This window comes from Rhodnius prolixus, unplaced genomic scaffold, assembly GCF_049639745.1.
Source record: "Rhodnius prolixus isolate KJV_2025 unplaced genomic scaffold, Rpr scaffold_12, whole genome shotgun sequence".
NCBI lineage: Eukaryota > Metazoa > Arthropoda > Insecta > Hemiptera > Reduviidae > Rhodnius > Rhodnius prolixus.
In genome coordinates, this window is record NW_027411635.1 from 17,628,175 (window position 1) to 17,651,440 (window position 23,266).

At 35.4% G+C, this 23,266-nt stretch overlaps 1 protein-coding gene across 4 annotated transcripts in view; it reads left to right on the forward strand.

The window, feature by feature from the left end:
- The window catches only part of LOC141461850 (ankyrin repeat and SAM domain-containing protein 1A-like), a 49,593-nt gene that overhangs the window by 7,401 nt on the left and 18,926 nt on the right, over positions 1–23,266 (forward strand). Inside the window, exons 2-11 of one of the 4 annotated variants that reach the window (XM_074143248.1) lie at positions 3,341–3,421; positions 3,903–4,059; positions 10,022–10,167; positions 11,376–11,495; positions 12,361–12,587; positions 13,852–14,035; positions 17,007–17,253; positions 18,613–18,830; positions 19,361–19,592; positions 19,682–19,831. In XM_074143248.1, coding sequence (XP_073999349.1) covers positions 3,341–3,421; positions 3,903–4,059; positions 10,022–10,167; positions 11,376–11,495; positions 12,361–12,587; positions 13,852–14,035; positions 17,007–17,253; positions 18,613–18,830; positions 19,361–19,592; positions 19,682–19,831 — 1,762 coding nt within the window. The remainder of the gene's footprint in view (positions 1–3,340; positions 3,422–3,902; positions 4,060–10,021; positions 10,168–11,375; positions 11,496–12,360; positions 12,588–13,851; positions 14,036–17,006; positions 17,254–18,612; positions 18,831–19,360; positions 19,593–19,681; positions 19,832–23,266) is intronic. The other 3 variants (XM_074143249.1, XM_074143250.1, XM_074143251.1) reach the window with 3 other exon arrangements.

Consider the following 23,266-nt stretch of genomic DNA (forward strand, 5'->3'; position numbering starts at 1 on the left):
AATAATAGTTCAGTATATTTTAAATGCAGAGTTATAGAAAATGTATAGCCAAAATTCTTTAAATTTGCAGTAAGTTTTGTTGTTACTAAATGTTTCGGGTGCTCTTCATCCGGAATTCCTGATATTATTTTTTTACAACAGAAATAGTAACGTCAATATACTATAAACTACTAACAGTTTGAAGGGTAGTATAACTAATATACTGTACGAACTTGCTCGTTCAAAAAGGAGATCATGAAATCTTTAACAAAAAATAATAATAAAACAAATAAAAATAACAACGTTCAGAGGATTTGCAATACTCATTTAGCGATTATTTTCAAATACATAATTTTAATAAAAATTTAATATTGTACAGGTGACTTGCATACATTACACTGAAATAATAACTATATAACCCCCACTACTCACTCAGAATTGCCCCCAAATGAATTATTGTGAAAAAAAAGGTTCCAATAACTGTTATAGATCTTACAATTTTATAATGTGTGCCTTATCAGCAAAGTAAAAAGGAAATTTCAAAAACGTTCAATGAAAACAATTTGGAAAATGTTTCACGGTTAATGAAGCTAAAAATTAAAAATAAATTCACGAAGCTAATTAGTTATGAAAATATGTGCACAATTATTGAAAACGAATAGATTCGTTCTACTACAGACATTTGTAAAGAAAATACTTAAAGTTTTGAGAGCTGTATAAGCTGGAAATATTACAACTGAAGTGACGTGGTAGGGTAATTTCTGAAAATTTAGAGGACAATTGGAGAAGTTACGGGAAAAAAATGAAGTCAATATTTTAATGACTTTTTTAGAAATTGGTGGTTTTCGTTTAGTGATCAGGAGAAATTTGGTGTGTAATAGGGTAAGTAGTTAAACTGATCAAGTGTTCCTGAATTCTAAAAAAAATGTATAAGGTAAAAAATCATATTTGAGAGAGAAATGCTGTGGGTTTTATCTGTGAATAATTCCCATCTTGGACACTTAATACCGACTACATTCGCAAAGTTGGATTATTTATCTCCTCCCTTAAAAAATAAATTACAAATAGTACAGCGCATGATGTCTAAATTTTCACGATGTTCATTTTTGAGTAAAGAACTTGAACTAATTGAAAATAATACTGAATATGCAGTATTCATTATTATTATTTTTCTCAATAAAAACATAGAGGAAAACAACACTATAACTGTTATAGATAAGTTATAATATAACACATTTGCATGGACAGAGTCCCTGCATGCAGAGATGTACGTATAACTGATAACTGATATCTCACTTTTTCGCTAAATTATAAAGTGATGAGTAATAATATAAAATACATCAATGTATTAAATTTATTTTTACAATGGGTAAACAAGCATAAAAAAAACTAAAAGATAAGAATAAATTATAGGAATGAAACTGAAAGCGAGCGTTTGTTTTTACCAACAGAAATACAAAATTGATTTAATCCTAAATTTAACCATTAAGGTAATTAATAAATTCTAATTTTTGTAAAATCTTCTTACCAAAAACTCTCATTTAAGTCGTAGTAAAAAAAATGATACGTATCTTCTATCAATTCTATTGGTCCATGGGACATTTATAATGTGGCACAGTTAGCCCATATTAGAAATTGAAAATCCAATTTTGATTTCCTTATTTTAAAACTCACGTTCTCTGGGAAAGTTTTGTAAATAATGAAGTGTCAGTTGGAAGTTAGAAATAACCCATTCCTTGCTGGTGCCAGATCATAATACTTCTTCAACAACCAATATCGGAGTAATGCACAAATTTATTGATACGAGTAAGTAAAGTAAATAACTAGTGGGAGGTCTATAATTTTAAAAGTTTTTGGGAAAGGGGAGTGCGGTCGAGAAAATTATGGGAAGTCTTAATTTAGAGCTAAACTTTGGACTAGCTATTTAGTTCTGAGCCAGCAAAGATTGGTCTGGGTAATTGTATTTGGAACAAGTCTTACGATATGCTTCGGCCTGAGTGATTATGGATTTTCGCAAGCTGAAGGGATTCAGAGGGTGCCTGGAAGAAGCTGGGTCTGAAACATATTAGCTACTGGGATACAAAACCATCCTCCGAACTCCTAACCTGCTAAACTATAAACCTACTTACCATATGTGATGCCATTATCTATGGATAATTCGTACAGTTTTCTCCTGGAGTACACACCCTCCATAGAACTCTTTTGAATTCTGGACTTCCATTATCACCTAGGAGGATTAGAAGGAGAGCTTCAGAGATTCGGCTGACACCAGAAAGGTGACAGTTACGCCCCCCCCCCAAAAAAAAACAAACACATTATTTTTTTAATACATCATCTTCAGTAGTTAAAATGTTGATGAAAAAGGTAGTAGGAAATTAATAATTTACCTAAGCTTGATCTAGTCGCTTAAAATAAATGTCAGGCCCCAAAGCTGGGTGCAATATGAGTGAAATTTTGTTATTGAATAAAAAAGAACAGCGTTAAAGTGCCTTCATCTTGACTAGGATGTTTTTTTTTTTTAATGTGTTACGTGCAATATTGAACTGTGAGATGGCGTCTATATGTGCTGCAGGTGAGGAACTAAAATCTGAACAGTGCAAACATGCTGACAGAAGGCATTTCTATTCAATTACAATAGAATTGTAAAGAATTTGAACTAATCGAAAATAATACTGGATATGCAGTGCTTGAAATTGATTTTATTCTTTTTCTCAATGAAAACATAGAGAAGAACAATACTATAAGACATTTGCATGGACAGAGTCCCTCTGCAGAGATGTACATAACTGATATCTCACTTGTTCCCTAAAACTAGGAATTTCGACTAAGATGAAATTTTAAAATGTTAGATATTTTTAGAGTTGACATTAAAGTAGTTAATATATTCATCCAAAATTGTCATCTTTTTTAGAAAGGTCTTAAAAATGATATAGTAAGATCATTCGCATAACGTAAGGCAAGATTAGTGGTCTCACCATCAACATTTAGGTCAATGCAGCTTTTTCCTTTTCTTTTTTTTCCCCTCAAAAATCTTTCAACTTCTACGTATCCGTTGAAGAGCATACTTTGTTATTTACATCTCCTGTTAATAATAATTAATTAGGACGGTGAATTTGAACGAGAATTTGTAATTTGCAATATTCACAATGAATTGAGTAAGGTAATGTGGCGTAAGTGTTTTAAAAATGAACTTTTTGCCTCTCTCTTAAAACCTTATAAAAGAGAAAGCAATGAGATTGTTTAAAAATTGATTTTAACAAAGCAATGGTTTTCTTATAAAAACTGTTTTAGCGAACGGTCTACATAAATGTGTGTTAATTATATTTAAATAACTGTTACTGAGAATGGGTATTTGTTGCAGTTTACGGCGAGGTCCCGGAGCGAACGTTCAAGACACCAGTGGCTACTCAGCACTTCACCATGCTGCTCTTAACGGACACCAGTACGTCTATCATAATTTATATTCATTACTATTATAAGGGTCTCATTTAGTCCAGTTGAGAGACAAGTGGTCGTACTTAGTGTATTAAGAGAACCACATAGTTTGGACATTTTTTTTTCTCTAAAATCATCTAAGAACCAGTATTGTACGTTTTTTTTTAATTCTGTGTTTCCTGTGTGAGGCGACATTATAGTCCAGATTAGTTCTGTCTGTTTGGGGGATGCTTAGCACCAATTTCACTTCTTTAAAGAGCTAGATAACCTAGCCAAGCAAACTCTTCACACCTGTATAGAGCTATTTCTTTTTCTTGCATGCCAATGCAAGTAACATTGCGATGCACTCTGTCGGTAGCAGGCTCGTAAGGAAGCATAGAGTCATCGGAGCGGCAGCCTATTTTTAGTTCCTTGACTCTTTAATTTCTAACTTTATTTACAAGTAGTATATTTCTATTTTATTTTTTTAAACACATTTCTGTCTGCAGAGAGATAGTAGAAATGCTGCTCAGCCACGAAGCTTCGCCGAACATTGTTGACGATAAGGGATGTTCGCCGTTGCATTTGGCCGCCTGGACAGGCAATGTCAACATCGTACGACTCCTGTTGTGCCATGGACCTTCCGTTACAAACGTCAACCTTACCGTCAGTATGCTGTTTTTGTTTTTAGGATTTCTTTTAACCTGGATATTCTTTTATTGTGTGTCCGGTTTCTGCTTCTTCAAGCCTTCAGTTTACTGCTGGGTCTGTAGTACCTATGCCTTTGTAGTTATTCTTTAAACAAGGGAATAATACATTTTCTAACTCGCTCGAAACAGTACTGCTGTTAATCAAATCTTTACCTTTCGTATGGTCATCCTGTATCTAGGTTTTTTTTTTCTAGTGTTTTCATGGAATCAGTTGCCGCTACAACTTTTTCCAACTCCAGTCAAACGTTTTCGAAACCGTCTGCGTAACTCATAATCAGAGCAACATCATTTGCGAAGGCTGAAATCTTGCTAAATCTATTGTAAACGATTGCGATACAAAATTATATCACTCGCTACTCTACTTTTTGACTAAAGTGAACAGTATTGATGAACCGGGGTCTCCTTGACTTGAAGTAACGCAAACGGTGAATTCCGGCCAGTTCTCACGTTGGGCGGCTATCGATATTGTATGCGCCTATTAAGGCTATTCTACTAATTCTTTGCAGGTATACCCAAGTTTTTCGTGCATCTAAGTAGCCCTGCTCTAAGTATGCTATTCTGAAGTCTATAATCAACTCGTAAAGAGCTCCATTATCCTCATAGAACGTTTCTAGCACAGTTCTCATTGTGAAGATGTTGCCAAAAAGAAAAAGAATGTTACTCTCACAAACTTTGTCTTAACAATGAGAATTATTGTTGTGGTGATTACTGGAAAGGTGATTTTTATGAGAATTATACCAAAAATGTATTTTACTTGTAAGATAAGATCTTATTGATGAGCTCGTAACAGATCTGCTAAGTTTATCAACAAAATAATGAACCAGCGTGACTTAACGCTCAAGTTAGATTCAAAAGGAGCTCACTTAGCAGGGAACTGCGCAATCAATGTTGTGTGGTTGCTAGCGGGGGGCATTTTTTAGTTCTCATTATACCACCCATTTTGCTTTAATCACTCCCAAAGGCATTCTTTTATCGTTACAATCATGATCATGTTCATTTGGGCGTTTTTATCAACTTTTGCTAACAAGAAATAATGGATCCTTTGCAGTTTTAATTATATAAACCCAATTGTCCTCTACCATTTAATTACATTAAACTGTTCATGACTTGACTAGTTTGGATTTGGTACAACGTGGTCTTGTAAGTGGGGGAATTCCCAGTTCGAGATTAGCGTCTAGTTTGAGATTAGAGGCTAGTAACGATTAAAATGTTAAATGTAAAGTATGTCACCTATTTTGGTAGTAAAAGGTTACGCCAGCCTAAAAAAAAGTAAGCATTTACTTTACTTTGTACGTAACTAATATAAACTCTATATTAGTCATAAACAGCTTGCGATAATTTAGACGCAGTTCTTTTTGAAGACTTTTTAGATTTACAGATGGTTAGTTAAATCGTCATACTTAAAACATTACAACCCAGAAGTCGCCATTATTATTTTAATGTTAGTTTAAAATCTCCAATATAGTACAGGCAATATAAAATCTTTCATAGATTTACATGGCTTGAAGGAATTAGAAAATAATGTTTTAATACAAACAAATCAGCAAGATCTGCACCTTTCAAGACGCTCTTGCTCCGCTAGGCTGAAGGAGATCAAGTATGCAGGTGGTTGTCAAGATTTCTGAAGTATATGAAAATCTGGTCACGTTTTGAAGAATAAAGGTTGTTCACTGCCAATAGTACTGATGGTTGAATTAAATCCAATTATTTCATATAATTTTATTTAATGCTAGTTTTTGAAAAATACATAGGAGCCACAATTCTCTACTTTGATCTGCTGCAAGAAGTGGAAGTGCATTCTATTGGTTCAATTCTTTATTCTTTCAAGACTTGAAGAATAGCCCAATCTTGCAATAGAACTTACAAGCCAAGTTCTCGTTTAGTTTTTGGTAGAGTTATTTATTATTATTCATTATAAAACAATGAAATTTCGAAAAGAAACTATCATTCTCTCTCAATCTCTAATAGCTAAGAAGTAATTACTTGTACAAGACAAACAGTTTTTTATGCCAATTTAAAATTCATCTCTTTATTTTCTCAGTATAGGCTTTCGCCTTTCGTACACGTTTTCTAATTTTCTTATTCGAGGCGATAACTCTGTAGTCACTATCAAAGAAACGGACATCAGTTATTCTTTGAGGTTAGCCTACAGTTTTGTACTAGGTACTAGTTAAAAAAAAGTGTGTAATTAATTCAGTATAAGCAGGGCCGGATTTACCTATAGGCTAACTAGGCTTCAGCCTAGGGCTACAGGATCAAGAGGGGCCTACATTCTAATTGTTAGCAAAATTAAAATTACACTATTCTAAAAACATAACATAATATTAACATTTAACATATTGATATACAGGGTGAACCAGTATGTATTGTCCATAGGCCTACTGTGTGTAGTACATCTAAAGTGGAGTTCAATGACGTATAGGCCAACTTCATATTTTCCACTGTTCTTGAGTGACGTCTCTTTAATTTTTTTTTCTAAAATCATTACTTTTTTGCAATAAAAATGTTATTACTCAAAAAGTTTTAATCCGAATTCGATTCTGATAACACAGTTAGAAAGATAGATAAATTTTCTAAAAATTGATACCATTTCGAAGCATAAGTTATTCTCCAAACAGCCTCAATCTTCCTCCTGGATACTGGGAAAATAAAAGTAATCGAAATTTTTAAGAAAACTCATTAGGCCCTTACGTGATCATTATCAGACCTAGGTGCTGGTACTTTTTATAAAAGTTTTCTTGTCTAATGGGCTTTCAAATGGTATATCATTTTCCAGGATTCCTTTTATCTTCGTATGAGAAATTACGTTTGTTTTACAAGAAAACGTGTTCACGAGCACACAACAGTGTTAGTTTATAAAGTTGTTTAATTCATTGAAAACTCTTTTAGATGGACCTGTAGTCGATTTTTAAAGTAGGTTGTCTTAAAATAAGGAAGTCAAAGGTTACAAATTGCACTAAAAAAAAACAAAACTGAAAAATAGGAGGTGAAAGGGCCTCATAAGTGGAATAGCCTAGGGCCCCTTTTCATCTAAATCCGGCCCTGAGTATAAGCCCTGAAGATGACTGAGGTTGAAAGCTCTACTATGATAAATTCATAGGAATGAAATTGGTAATAATTTCTCTAGCCGTTTTGGATGAATTAGTTGCCAAAAAAGATCAGCAGAAAATACAATTCAAACAACAGTGGTTGGCTTATTCATCAAAAGATGCACATGTTGTAAGAATAAAGTGACTTTCCAAAGTTGCTTGCAATTAATACTTCAACTCTGTGACTTCATTAAATTATGTTTAGCAATTACTACAATTATTAAACAAAAATCAACGAGTATTGTTGGGGGAATTAATGACTGACTGGAATAGTGAGTGAATTTGTTACAAAAATCGATCATTGTTAGCAAGAACGCGAAATATTCTGCGTTTCTCTTAATACGGAAACCAGCGCGAATACTATACTTTCCTAATATGAACTATGAGAGCAACTAGATATTATAGAAACGAGATGAATTCTAGTTTAACAAGGTATGTTGCATACAAGAAGAAGCTGCATTGCAAGGGTGCACTGATTTTGTCGGCTGACCCAGTGGTACTGACTACAATTAATGGTGCTGAACACAAAAGTTCTGTAATCAGAGTTCAATGAGCTGTACCCTCACCGTTTGCCTTGTCACGCTAGCTTTTATTCTGCACACGATACCACAAACTCCATCCGTCACCACCCTTGTACATTAGACCTAGTTTATTTCCTCTTAGCTGCTGTTTGCTAGAAACTATCTTAAGATACAAGTTACATGTCCTCAAATCAAGCCACAAGTCTTAAAAACGGATGTGAGCCACCCACATATTTCTTTCCCAATAGAATTGTTGTAATAAAGTAAATGAACAAAGTAATTGCTTATATATTCCTCTCAAATTTCTCTTCTGGTCAGTTTTTCTTAATTACAGGTCAGGGTTGGCAGTACTGATTTGAGATTTTTTAACAATTCAATTTCTAATTTCCATTCTTAGTTTGTCTATTTCTTTTTCCCATCAGGGTTTTTTTTATTCATCTATTTACGATTTGTTATTAATTAGTTCTATTATTTACGAGGATCGTTTGAAAAGTCCGTGCAAAGTCAGAGAGATAGCACCACTGGCGCGTATCGAGGTTATGTTTAGTTAGTAACATCTCTTGGAAGAACACACACCAAGTTTCAGCCAGATCGGTCTATTTCTTTGTGTTTGGCATTCGTTTGAATCGAGGAAGTCGAGTGATTTTCAAAAAATGGACGAAAAAGAATTTCGTGTGTTGATTAAACACTACTTTATGAAAGGCAAAACGCCTCAGGAGACTAAAGAGAAGCTTGATAAACATTATGGTGATCGCAAGATGGGTGCCGCGATTGCTCACGCTTGACCAAAAACGAAATCGTGTGAAGTGTTGCAAGGACGGTTTGCAGCTGTTCCAGAAGAATCCGCAGGACTTTAAGCGTCGTTTCGTCACTGTGGATGAAACATGGATACATCACTACACTCCTGAGACCAAAGAACAATCTAAACAATGGGTTACCAAAGGGGAATCTGCGCCAAAAAAGGCGAAGACCGTTCCTTCGGCCGGAAAGATTATGGCGACTGTCTTTTGGGATTCGCAAGGAATAATCCTCATCGACTATCTGGAAAAGGGTAAAACTATTACAGGTGCATATTATTCATCGTTATTGGACCGTTTGAAAACCGAGCTGCAAGAAAAACGCCCACGATTGGCCCACAAAAAAGTCCTTTTCCATCACGACAACGCACCAGCTCACACCTCAGCAGTTGTGGTCGCAAAATTAATGGAAATAGGGTTCCAACTCGTTTCACATCCCCCCTATTCTCCAGACTTGGCTCCCTCGGACTACTATTTGTTCCCCAATATGAAGAAATGGCTGGCGGGAAAAAGATTTTATTCAAACGAGGAGGTGATTGCAGAAACGAATGGCTATTTTTCAGACTTGGACAAATCCTATTATTCGGAATGGATCAACAAACTAGAGCAGCGTTGGACGAAGTGTATAAGCCTAAAAGGAGACTATGTTGAAAAATAAAAAAGGTTTACCCCCAAAAATTAAGTAGTTTTTATTTTTGCACGGACTTTTCAAACGACCCTCGTAGTTGTACCATTCCATTTTAGGTATCTATTGTCTATAATTTTTGTTTATTCTTATTAATTTTTTTTTTGTTTAATCTAAAACATCAACCTCTAGCATACGAATATCTTTGGGATTTTTCATTCTATTGTACATTCTTTGCTTTTCTTTTATAAATATAGTAAAACTAATTAATTAATTAAGTTAATTGAAAATAAATCTTAATGTATCTATCGAGCGTAGAGAAAACTCTTTAACATTATTACGAACTTGTAAGAAAAGAATCACTAGGTGCACAAATAACTATTTCAATGCATTTTCTGCGTATATTAAAAAAAAGAATCCGGAGGAAGCTAAATTTTTAGGTGCCACAAACCCTCAATTGATGACGACAATTTTCTTCTCACTTCGTGCTGTAATGGCTCAGCCTCTTTATCAATCTTATTTTACACATAAACTTAGGATGGAAGATTTGCGAGGAATCGCTCAAATAAAACAACTCGTCTTTTTGCCAACGTTTCGTCAAATATTTGACCGATTCCTCGCAAATCTTCCATCCTAAGTTTAACAATTTGCGGTCACGAAAACTATATATTCATATTTTACACATTTTCCTGCAAAGAAATTGTATTTAATGACTTCTGGGGCGCGATTTTTATTAGAAAATTTTGATTTATTCTCAAAAGTTTAAAGGTTAGAAGAAGACAGAAGCCGCTTCACCGTTACTCGTAGGGCCCAATAACATCGCATAACCAATATTAGCCCCCTAAATCACATTTACCATGTAACTTATATTCTGTACACAAAACAGAACAAGGATAAGGAAACGGCCTTGCACTGTTCTGCTCAATATGGTCACACAGGCGTTGTGTCCCTTTTACTAGAGCATGGTTGTGATCCGACAATACGGAACATCAGAATGGAGTCTCCGTTGGACTTGGCCGCACAATATGGCAGGTAAGATCAGTTAGTTAGTCTGTTTTAATTCATTGTTTCATTTCATAGTTTTCAGACCAATCTTCTTACAGCATACAATACCGTCCTTCTAAACAACAAAATTAGTTATTTTATTAATTTTTAATTGTAACTCTAATTTAAAAACTGGGTGACAGTACCTGAGGTCCTTGGTGCCCACACCCTTTTTCAGCTTTCTTTCCTTAAACGGACAAGTTCTTTCGTTAGAGGCCAAGTGATACATTGTTTCCATTTAAACTAATAAGGGTTAACATTATTATTGATTTTTTAAAAATGATACTTAAAGTACTACTGGGAATAACCCTTTTTATTCTGTCACTATGATGATTATGGTTGAATTGTTCTTGCTGCCCAAAACATTAGGATAAGCAGCGTCGTTTTCTTGCCCTAGCTCAATTCTGTGCCATGTTTTCAACCTGCAGGTAAGTCGCAACACGTTCATTGGACTACATCTTTCTTTCGCTAACTCATTAGAAACAGCATTCTGTGTTGTTAGATCGGGACTTCAGTGAGGCCAGGGCTGAAAAGGAATAGGTGCATTTTTTTTTTTTTTTAGAGATTAATCCAATCTATTGTCCGGATGAGCTATTGTTCAGTGGCATTCACGCTCTTGAAACGCGTAATTTGTTGGTGTTCTGACCCTGGATATAGGGCCTCAATGTCTGTTATCTTTGATGTGCTTCTAGCAGTATTGGAAGCAAGCCAATCGTGTTGAGTCTAGGCGAAATTCTTTCTACCCATTCGTAAAAATGGGACTCTCCTTTCCGCAAAAACTACCGCTAAAAGACAACATTCTTTAATATGTTAAGAAGATACAGGATGTTTTAAAAGGAAATTTGCAAGAAGAGTTCCAATGCTTTTACAATCCGCTTATCCATTTCGATTTCAGTTAGTTCAAACCTGTATTAGACGGAGTAGCATCAGCTTTTAATCTTCGTAAGTACAGATATCCTATTGGACCCTCTGTCGATTCGTGTAACCGTAAACGAATAAAACAAGCCATAACATCAACATCCCAGTACACAAGAAAAGTTACAATCGCGGTACATACACGAGGACCCACTATTTACTCCAAAATAATTGAACTTGGACCTAACTTTTGTTTGCCGATATATCAACCATTTTTCTAATTATTACTGGGTAGCTGTTCTTGATTGTGTTGATACTGTAGAATTGAAGATATGTTGCAGACTGGAGACTGTAGAAACTTTGGTAAGAACTCATCCGGAGTTAGTGGCATCCTACAATAATCGTACTCATCTTTCGCTTCCCCACACCCCACTACACTTGGCCAGCCGCAATGGACACAAGTAAGTAGGAAAACAAATTTTTGATTAATATAGTTTACGATAAACACAGGCGCCTCGTGAATATAAAATTATCCTAGTATGAAACACTCTCTCAACGTGTGCTTTTAGTACAGTTATTGCGAGATTATTGTTGTTAAATTTTATTTAAATAACAAGATAGAAATATTTCAAACTTATCTTAGTTATTCGTTAACGAAACTTATCTAATCCTCCGCTATTTATCATTTAAAAAATTCGAATTAATCTTTTTTTCCTGCCTCACAATGGAGACGGCTAACTCCATTGCTACAAATACTTTATATGAATACAGTAAGACCCCGCTTAACGCTGTTTCGTTTAGCGCTGTTTCGGTTTAGCGCTCTTTTATTTCAAACCGGGGATTCCCAGAAATTGCTCGCAGCACTACGGGGATTCCCCGAAATTGTGGAAGAAATAGTGGAATTAGCGAAACAAACGGGTTTAGATGAGGTAAATGTGGAAGACGTCGAAGAAATAGTTCATGTTATATAGTTAGTAGAAACATATTAAGATAGCCTCGTTTAGCGCTGTTTCGCATTACGCTCTACTTTGACGGAACGTATCCACCGCGTTAAGCAGGGTCTTACTGTACTTTATTTTGTGATAAATCTTTAAAAAAAATAAATATTATAATTGGAAGATTAAATAAAATTTGAAAGTTGTAACTGAAAGAATTGCAGGTAACAGTAAGTCGGATGAGAGTGCTTTATATCAGATTTCTTTTATATTCCGGAAATCTCAAGAGTGCAGTCCGGAGTAATCCTGGCTACGCCCCTTTGGCTGTTCATATAATTTTTTACTTTGTAAAAAAAAACATAGTTAAATCTTGGAATTATTTAAATTTCAGAGGTGTTGTTGAGGTATTGCTCAGTTCCGGCCTAGAGGTAAATGTTAGGACCAGCGGTGGTACGGCCTTGCACGAAGCTGCTTTGTGCGGCAAAGTGGAAGTAGTAAGGACACTCTTGGACCATGGTGCGGATCTTTCGCTAAGAGATTCCCATAATAACACTGTCTATGAACTGTTACAACAGTTTCCACCTCATGTAGTTCACGATATAACTAGTTTAATTAAAAGTAAGCTAATTATTGTTTTTTTTTAAAAAAGTAATTAGTTGTTGCATAAAAAACGTCAGGTTTTTTGATAGTAAATAAATCCTATTTGGTTTAGTTATATAACTTATATTGATATTTTAAATGACCATTCATTGAATGTATCTACTCAAACGTCTTTGTTTCTCAGGTTCGATTAGCATTATAAATGTCAGAATAAAAACACTTGATTTTCAGTGTTTTGCAACTAAGACTAATCGGAAGGCGGTAGATTACCCTCTGTAATAGGCACTTCAAACGCCGAGATAAGTCTATCGCTACTCACTATAGAAATTACTCCACATTTACACTAATGGTTCTGCTAAAACATCAAATAAAATGTATATAGCCGCGAATTCTCCTGCGGCTTAATTGGCAATAATAGGAGCTTTAAGTGGGTAACGGAAATGTCACATTCTTTAAGGCCTTCTTTAAAGACTTAAGTCCTTAAAGGTAAAGTTAAGGAATTGCCAAGAAGGATGGCTTAGAGAAAGCTACGTAAATAAGTGATATTTAAACTGGTACCTTCCTTGTAGGTGAAATTGACTGTCATATACGAACATGGAGCTAACTCCTCACCCATTCAAAGTACATAGTCGAGACCCCACCAAGGCACTTCTACATAAAATTCCAAATCGAATGACTCCTCATTCATGAAAATCGGTTCACGCGTTTAGGCGCTACGTTGTTTACAAAATAGGTAACAAGAAGAACAAGAACAATTTTTGAAATGGCCGTTTTTGCTCATTTTCATCAACTTTTTTCCCGAAATCTATTACATCTGGGTTGTTGCAAAAAAATTACAGTTGTAAAGGAGCATTCACCCTATATTATAAAGAAAATTTGGGAATTTTATCTTTTATAGGAAAAGCGAAAAAAATTGTCAAAGTTGGGTGTTTTTCAACGTTACCCTTCGTGCTGTTTTTGACGATCAACCCTTATACAATTGTCCTATCGGACTCCTCACCTCTTATTGAAGGCACCCAACATTCCATGGTGTTTTCCACTATCTCTGGGGCATTTTCTCACAAAAGGCAACACTCTTTAAACAATACGATGAAGATGCGTGGAGTTTTTTGCTTCAAAACTAAAGAGATAATAAAGTCGCCAAATTTAAAGCACCTGCATATGAGTTGGAATACGTAAAGATTTTTTATTTTGAAGATTAACTGTCCAGAAAAACCTGACATTAATTAAAAAGGATCCTTTTATTGACCTTCCCCTACATATTGATGCTTCTACTTTGCAGGACATCGTGGTGAAATTGATGAAGGAGAAGCTAGTCTACCACCAATACCTGTACCATCGTTAGGCAGTCCTTATGAAAATGTCCGCCTGCCGGTCAGGCAAGGCCAAAATTCACCGAATTCATCATCGCCCACGCATTGGCACCACGATTTGCGAAGGGTTTCCCAGGTTTCGAATTTATCGCAGTAAGTTTCAACCTTCATTTTTACCTGATATACGATTTTTTTTTTTGTGTTTTGTTTGTTTATGTTCCACAGTAATTATTTTTGTTCACCCTCCGCTAGACGTAATAATCTACATACTTTTTTATTAAAGTTTATTTAAAACAATCCATTCAAATGAAGTTAACGTCTTAATTTGCTAATGCAAAACTTGCTTTATCATTTAAGTCCCATTACTTTTTTGTCCGTAATATTGGCTACGTATACTTAAAGATCTAATTAGCCATTATAAGTCTGTAAAATTTATTGATTTCGAATCTTTAAAAAGAGCTTTGCGACTGGATAAGTCCATATATTAATTCATAATTACCTGTTATGAGTTTAAATTAAAGCAATTACTCAATCCAACTACAGCAATCAATTCTGGCAATAAACAGCTATAAAATTTGTGTAATACTGTGGCTTGGATTTCATTCGTATACTAAATTAAATAACTTTTGCCTTAGATTTTTAAAAAAAAAACATGGCGATAAACAGATAATTGTGGTGTTCTTTAAGTTTTTTTTTTTTTCATTTTACGAATCATTTTTGGGGTATTAACCGACCCCTCATAAGTTTTTGTTACTTTTAAAGAAATAGTCAATTTCATTTATTTATTTTTTCGTGTTTCTAAATATTGTAAACTTCATGTCTTTGGACAAAAAAAAATAGAGGAAATAAGTTCGTGAATGAAATCTTAGAAACAAAATGGACATCAACTCCTTGGTTTTAGTTGTTAACGTGAATGTGATTTAATTGTATTGCGGATTGTTCAAAGAAAATTGTGTCAAATTTAAGAATTGCTGTAACAGAAAGTGGTGTGAGTTTTAAATCAAGAGTTTTCAAGCCCCAAGCGCAGAACTCTGGTGTATAGATCAGGGTAAAACTTCAGTACAAATATTGTCACACGCAGCAGCTTGATTACATTGTCGTGTGTTAGTTGCTTCGGCTTGCAGTGACGTCAGTATTTTTAATCTCTCTCAGTTGGCTGGCGTTAGATATACGAATAGGGAAGAAATCGGAATTGCCGGAGACGGCTTTTAACTGTGCGGGCAAAGTGTGGGGCCTCTTCTAGCTGTCCCGTGGTAGTGCGTTGTTTTCGGCCATTGTTCGACATTGTGTTCGGAGAGTATGGGGAGAAGCAGGGTGGATAATTTTAAAGCAGGGTGGAGAAGAGTGGCATTCTCGCTTCACTGAACTCCTGCCCATATCCATTCGTGTACCCAAACATAAACCTTCTGGTGTGGAGAGGCTGCGATGATAGCTAACTGTGGATTGGATGGTTGTAAACGTTCCCTTGTAAATGCTTTCACTTCCAAATTGTGATTAACATGCGTGTGACGAAGCGATGAAAACTATTTCAATCCCCCCTTTCCAAGATATCACATCACCGCTGCTAATGACCTGCGATATTTCATCTCCTGTACGATCATCATAAGAAAGATGACCCGTCTAAAACGTTAGCTATAGTTTTTTCAACAACTAATCGAATCATATAATTGTTTATTTAAGAAGGTAGTAGAGGGACTTCGCTCTCAAATTCTGTGTTACCACTAACTTGGCTTCCAACAATGTTCTTTTATATTAGGTAGATGTTTGAAAATAAATTGTTCTGAAGATAAAAAAAAAGAAAGACAGTTTTCTGCAAAATACCAAACAATCGTTGGGATATCTTTCAAAATAAAATTGTTACGACGTTTAATAATGATGAGTATATATTTTTTATTATTAAGGATTCAATTTAGCGAGGAATCAGTCTAGAAGATCGGTCGCAGTTCAGTATTCTAAATTGTTGTATTTGTAATATCCAGGCCCTGAAGAAGGCAATAAAGTTACCAAAACGTTGGCAAAAGGACAGAGTTTGTTTTTTTTTTTGTTCTGAACCGATTCCTCGCTAAATTGAATCTTTAATACGTATAAATATATTACGTTCACTAAAAGTTAATACAAATTCATGTATATAACGTATTAATCATCTGCCCTGCCATTTCCCATACGTCAACATTATCTATTTCACTTTATACTTATCATCAAATGTCATTCCCTTTGTCTCTGATAAGATAAAGGTGGTTTTACAGGTAAGTAACCTATGACCATGATTTAATTGAAATTAGTCACTTTTCTTGTTAGTATCATGAATATGCGATTGGCCTAGTTTCAATAGACGACTGCCACAGATACTTATGTTTTCAGAAGGGACAATGAGGACGCGTTATATCTACTGTATCTTCCTCGTAAATTGGGTTGAAAAAACAGTCAGAAGTTGAAACGGAGCACCCGTAGTCTTGCTTGCGATATTCCGTTTTTAAGATAGTTCTATTCATACAAACATAGTAGATACAGACGATCTATCGATGCTCATAATAGATATTTACTGTGAATATTTAACTCAATAGCAAAATATTCCATTTGGATCCCCGCATTGTATCATTTTTTTTTAGATTTTTAAGCTTTCCTAACAAAACTGCTTCTTTTATTCTCTTAAATTTTGTAAACACATTACCAGTTATATTATCTTATAAACTGAATAATTTATTTTTATGAAGGTTCGGTTTTAAGCGGGTATTTTGGATTCCTTTCTAAAACATACCATTACAGATAATCGTATGGTTTTTATCACCTAAAAAATATTAGAGAGAAAAATCATTTGCTGAAATTCGTAGCTCCAAAGAAATTGCTTGGCTGGAAGGATAAAATCATTTTGTTTTTTAGTATCTCTTTCAAAGATATACCAATTTTATTAGCAGTTCTTTTCAAGAAAATTTATTTTAAGAAAGGTTTCTTGAATGTTTAGATATTCCGATTCCCGGACAGAACATTTTTATAATAATGAATCTTATTTAAAGCACCTTAATATAATTTATGAAAGAATACAAGTAAGAGCCAGTCGTGTTGGTATTAACACAAAATTTGTTTGCTTTTAATTACGACTATGGTAATTTAAATATTTTTCCAGGGAAAGCGAAGGTCCTGGCAGGACAGTGGACAGGGTACACGGCTGGGTGAGCAGTTGTGGTCTATCCAAATCAATGATGGAAGGTTCATTTATGTCTGAGGAATGTTGGTGTGAAAGAGAACCGGATCAGATTTCGATATCATCGGCATCATCAGTTGGTGGACAAGTGGCTAGGGATAAAAGAGCCGCCAATGCGGAGATCTATCTACCAATGACACCCAGTCCTGGATCCAATAATAAAGTATCCGTAAGACAGCTTTCCCTTATTATATAGGTACCATTATGCATGCAATTGTTTTTTTTTTTTTTTTTTTTTTGAAATTTAATAGGAGTGCATGTTGCATGTTGCACTTATTTATGCTTTATCCTATACGTTAGCAGATATTAGTATCTATAGTAATACAATGGCGTACTTCTGAAGGACGCAATCTAGTACCGCTTGCATCTATTGCATTTTATTTTATTTTTTTAGAAGGCAAGTTGCGTCATCGGTGCCCGAATCCTTAGTTTAATCAGATGAGCTATTTGCGAGAATATGTTAAAATACGAAAAAATTCTATTCAATTAAGTGTCACTGCCGATCAGGCGATTTGTTTCAATTTTTTTTTCAGAAATTCATTCTCAAATTTGATTTTTAATTAAACTCATACTTGTGGCAAAGTTACGTTAGAGGTAAGCGTCCAAAAAGTGCCCTTAGAAATGAACACAAGGAACCCTCACAAAGGATATTATGGGTAAAAAAATCAAAATCGAAAATCCTAAAAGTTTTCAAAACCTTTTCTTAAACCTCTTTTTAAAGAAAGTAAAATTCCAGCTTGAATGTGCTTCTCAGATTAAACATAAAAATAAATGTAATAAAATAAAGGCTCTAATTACTATCACATTCGATGCGCCAAAAAAATAAACAAATAAATAAAATTGTAGCAGCAAACTTGAGCCAGTTGGTCAATGGTTCGATCGTAATCAATCGGTCGGCGCAAAGAGGGAATCCGGAAAAAGATTGATATGCATTTCCGGGAACTATAAAGGATGAATCCATCATGCACTCGTTCTCATGTTTGCATGAATTCTGACATTAATTGACACAGTTGTAGCTAGTGTTTAACCAAAACATTTCCAACTTAATCCATCTTTTGTCAATGACAGAAACGTTCTGTTTCATCAAGTTAACGGTTACCATACTTCTTAGTTTGAACTAAAGAAACAGTTATGCCTAAAATGAGATTGGTTCCTTTTTTTAAATAAAAACCCATAGTGTAGTGTACATGCCATTATTTTGAGATCGTGGTTTAGTCTACGTCACATTTTGGATTCTACTATGACAGCACGAAAATCCAGCGTGGCTTTTATCTCTTTTAAAATTCTAGTTTCGTACAATTAGTTTTCTGTTTCACTATTGATTTTGTGGTTATTTTCTAGAAATTTACTATTTTAGTGCTTTTTTTTTCTGGTATGTGGCCGCCCATAATGGTATCTTGCATGTTTAGTATAACTTGTGTCAAACACACTGAAGATTGATGAATAAATCTGTCAACTGGCTGGTAGAAAGTTTTAAGAAGCAATGAAGTGGGCGCGCTATATGTACTGTGTTTGCATGGGCCTCAAGCAGCCGACGCCTCCAAAGAAACCGCCAAGAAGAAATCTTTCCGTCTCGCCAACGCATCTTACACCATCCAGTATGGGCGCTTATGAGTATCTGTTCCTGGCTAGAAGTGGTGTACGCAGTCAAGGTGATTTGGATGATCTGGCGATTACAGCGCGACCGCACCGAGAGATGCTCAGGCGAGGCAAATCAGCTGACCAATATGTTGATATGAATCTCAGGTAAGACTCTTCTTAAACGCTATTCTTTACTTTCAGTACATTTACCTTTAAAAATCTAAAAAACAGGTAGTCCGAGTTCGCTGAATACATTTTTCAACTTCATTAACTTTTTTTTCCACTAAAAAGGCTTCAAAATTACTCTTGAAACTTCTGAATCTTCTTCTTCTTCTTCCCTTGGCGTTACAGCCCTTGCAGGGCCTTGCGGCTCCTTAAGCAGATAGTCCCAACCATCTTTGAATGAGCCTATCGCTATTGCAACTTTTTTGGACGGCCTTCTACAATTCTTAACAAATACCCCGTGGATTTTTCTGCTGCTTTTGTTACAATATGCTATAAACAATCATAACTATAACTTTTAAGTTTATTCGTGACTATTCAGGTATTTGTTTGACTTATTAGGTATTTAGGGAAATTTTTAGTACGATAATAATGATATTTTGAATGTATTCTTAACAAATTTTTGTTGCTTTTAAATGAAATTTGTTACCTTTTACACAAATTCAATCTAGTTTTGTACACGTTTGTATTAGATACTGCATAATGGGCGAAGAATTCAGCACAGAGGATGATCCAAAATATGAACCAATAGCCCTCACCTCAGTCTACGAGAATGTACCATTCAGGCGGACAAATCCTAAAAGGAAATTACGGCGCCTTCAGACAGAACGAGGTCATGACGGTTTGGTAGATCCTTCTATTATACTTTCACGCGGCCATCTTCCTTTCAAGAGAGTGGAAACGGAATTACTACAGCCGAAAGATGTAAGTTTACTGCTTAGGCGAGGTTCATAGCTCTTGTAGCCGAAGATGTGCTTATAACTCTTGGACTTGATACTACTCTTTGTTCTCAGATGGAGAGGCGAGTAAATGGCGAACGCGAGTCTAGACAGTGTCCACTCAGCCCGACCAACTACCAGCAACCTCCCACACCGGACCATCCTCCTCCTTCAGCGAGTCAAGCGGAAATGAGTATACACGAGCGAATCAGGCCACTAAGTCAGGTACTTTACCACTGCCCGTTAATAAACAAAAAAAAATTGAGTAAGTTTTATTTACTCGAGTTCAAACCATTGACCACCAATAACAAGAAAGGCTACCAGCCTTTCAGTTGAGCAAGAGTTTAAATCACACTTTACACTCGCTTTAATCAGTGATTCCACCTCCCTCCCTGTGACTACATCTTCTGGGTTTGCCAGGATGATACCAAGTATTCTCATCCATTGCTGAATATAAAATAATTTACAAAATTTCTTAAGTTTCGTCAATAATCTGCTTGTTTATATCACATGCAAGTCCTAAGCCTAGATGAGAAGCCCTATCACTTTTACGTATAACCGCAAGTTGGATTAATTTTAATTAAATATTCCCTCAATTCAATTGTGAGGAAAAATGTGCACGATTTTTTTGAAATTCTCTTAAAGGTAAGTAAAAGAACCCATCACCGAGTAGTGAGCTTCTAGCACCTCACTACTCGGTGATGGATAGTGCTGTCAGTAAAGAGAGAACACTGTCCGCAGGCAGGCAGCCTAAGAAAATTCGTCTTTTGAGTAGACAGTAAGGAAAGAATAATTTTTTAACGGGCAGAAAACAACAACCGCCACCAAATTGGTAATGTTAGAAGTAGTAGACCGTTTACTTTATGATGGAGGACAGATTAGGTATCTTGTTAATAATTAGGTGATGATAGTGGCAATAAAATAATAATTACAGTAACAAGAGTAATAATAGTTTTAGTGATGCTGGTCAAAGATTTTATAAGGAATCAATAAACAGTCCTCTCGAAATTTATTTTTTATCTTTGATGGCCAGCAACTTCTGTGGCATATTACTTTATATAGGAGCTAGTCTTAAGCGTTCACTCTCCTGAGGTAGACAGTGTTTCATTAGCAAGAGAACTGTCCGGAGGCGACAGGTAATCAAATACCAATCCAACTATGGTAATGCCTGATAGCCAACTAGCTATCCCTGTTGTCAAGATAACGCTGGATGAGCTGAAAGCACAAAAAGGTTTCTGGGTGGCGTACGAGGATCTAGTAATCCCAATAATGAGGATTACCAGAAGGTGCAAGAATCCTGAATTTCTCAAAGTTCTCTAGTCATATCTCAGAAGGGTTTCCGGTACCATGAACGGAAGAAGAACCATTTCCTACCTTATAGTTTGTGAGAAATAATGAAACAAAGGTACTGCGTTAGTAAATGCAGTAGTTGTAAAACTTGACTTTTAAATTTATTTATTTTAAATAAAAAGCTAACAAAGTTCTTGGCTAGGGACGTAGTTAAAAGGTCATAGACAGGTTGATCTGCATTGTGACGACCTTTAAAGGTCAGAAGTTAGGGTAGAAGTTACCGTGTATCAGGACGCAAGGGCTCAGTTATTGTGGTGCCGTGCTAGCTTCTACTATCCAGTCTTAACTTTTATGGAACTCTATACATTTACAGTGTAATTTCTTAAATTCTTTTGAAACTAATTTTGAGCTTCATCATTCGCTTAAACTTTTAAGTATTATTTTCTTTAAATTGTGTTTCTTTTCCAACTCTTACGATTCGTACGAGGCCAAATTTTTGATAGAATCAGATTTTTCGAATAATGTACTTTAACCGTACGAAAATAGTGGTTTTTAGAATTCAATATGGCGTGTGTGTGTGTTTTCAGCTAAACTAAAAAAATGAAAAATAGGAGAAAATGGGGGAAATTTGTATTCATATTAAATTTTTGATTTCACGTTTTCTTCGAAAATAGTTCACAAAATAAAAACCGCATCTTTGGTATTAATTTTATGATCGATTCTATTATTTAGGGTTGCTTTTATTATGATTAAGGTTTCGCTTTACAAAAAGTTTTTCTTTTTCACGTTTTTAAGGAAAATGGTTTTTCCTTTAAACTTAACCAGCCAGAATCTATCGTCATTTTGTTCGTTATGTAGACTGCATTTGCCCTTTCCTCCATTAACCCTAAGTTTGCGTTAAATCTAATGCGTCGCAAGATTGCTCGTAAAAGAGCAATCCTCTTTTTCACCTCCTCTTTGTCTTCTGTTGATGCGTGTGTATTGTTTAATCTTACTGTGCGATGGCTTTAAAATCATGTCTTTAAAATGTCTACGTACAAAAATAATATTCCATTTCCTAATGAATGTATGGAATGAATAGCATTCCATGGAATGGTCTAGAATCAGTCGAAATATATCGTTCAAACTTGTTCACGCTTTTTCTTATCCATCTTACTTCGAAGTAACGCAAGTATATCAGTCTTATATTTGTTGATTTCATCAGTTAGTAGTTTTAATGCTCCTGGTCTGTTCCACGTCGCATTATTTAAATCGTAGCATCTTTTCCAAATTTCCTGGCCGTAGGTTAATCCTATCATATTTTTACTTTGTTCCTGTGGCTTCCTGCGCCGTTAACTCACCACTCTTCACACATCATCATCGTCCAGTTATGAGGTGATCCTAACTAGGACTGCCTGTATCACCAGATGGTCCACCTCCTTTCCAATATGTGTTCCTCTTGTCCGCGACTGCTTATTCGTCAGGTATGCCCGCTTATTTCGCAGCTAACCACCATAGCTAGATGGCCTTTCCACTATCCGCAACCCTGTGTGGACGCGCCTGGTAGCATGAGGATGCATCTGGGAATGATTACCCAGGGCCAGGTTAATTTTTTTGAAATGGAAAATATTTTATAAAAGTACATCTCGTTTTTAAACGTCTTCTGTGCGGATTCATATTCAGTTAATTAAAGAACATCTGGTAACTGGATGAGCGTCTTAATGATAAAAACAAATTCTCTTACTTCTTGTAAGAGTTATAATTGTAATCGCCATAAATTTTTACCGGAAAGACATTGTACGAGTTTCTCGTTCGAGTATCTAGTCACATCGTAATCCAGGAAATTTACTACGAATTTTAAATAATTGCATTCTTCGGGCCTCGTTATATTCGTAAAGCTCACGCTAAGTAAGATGATGAAGTGCAAAATATTTATTAGAGATTTCTTTAGCAATGCAAGATGGAAGTGTGCGGTGATATGGTGCAGAAATTAGTTTGCTTAGGCAGCCAAAGGGCGGATTCGCCTCAACCGTGGTTAAAAATAGAGGCGCCTTGGCATCAGGCGCTTGCTCATCTTGCAACGCCTTCCACAGATGTTGACGTACGTATAATATGCCTTCTTGTTGCTTTAAAAAAACATCAAATGCTCTATAATCTGTGAGTGGAAGTCTTCAGTTATCTTTAAAACGTGCTACGGAGGATAAATAATTTTAATTGCATGAATTACCTTATGAATTAGTATGTGATAATACTAATACTAAATTGAAGTGAGACGACAAAATGCACCAACAGGTTTTTTAAAGTAGCGAAAAGGGGCTCCAAAATTTAAAAAAAAAACCTCTACGACGACTCATCCTTCAACGCCCCTTCTAGCAAGGAAATCACTCACCT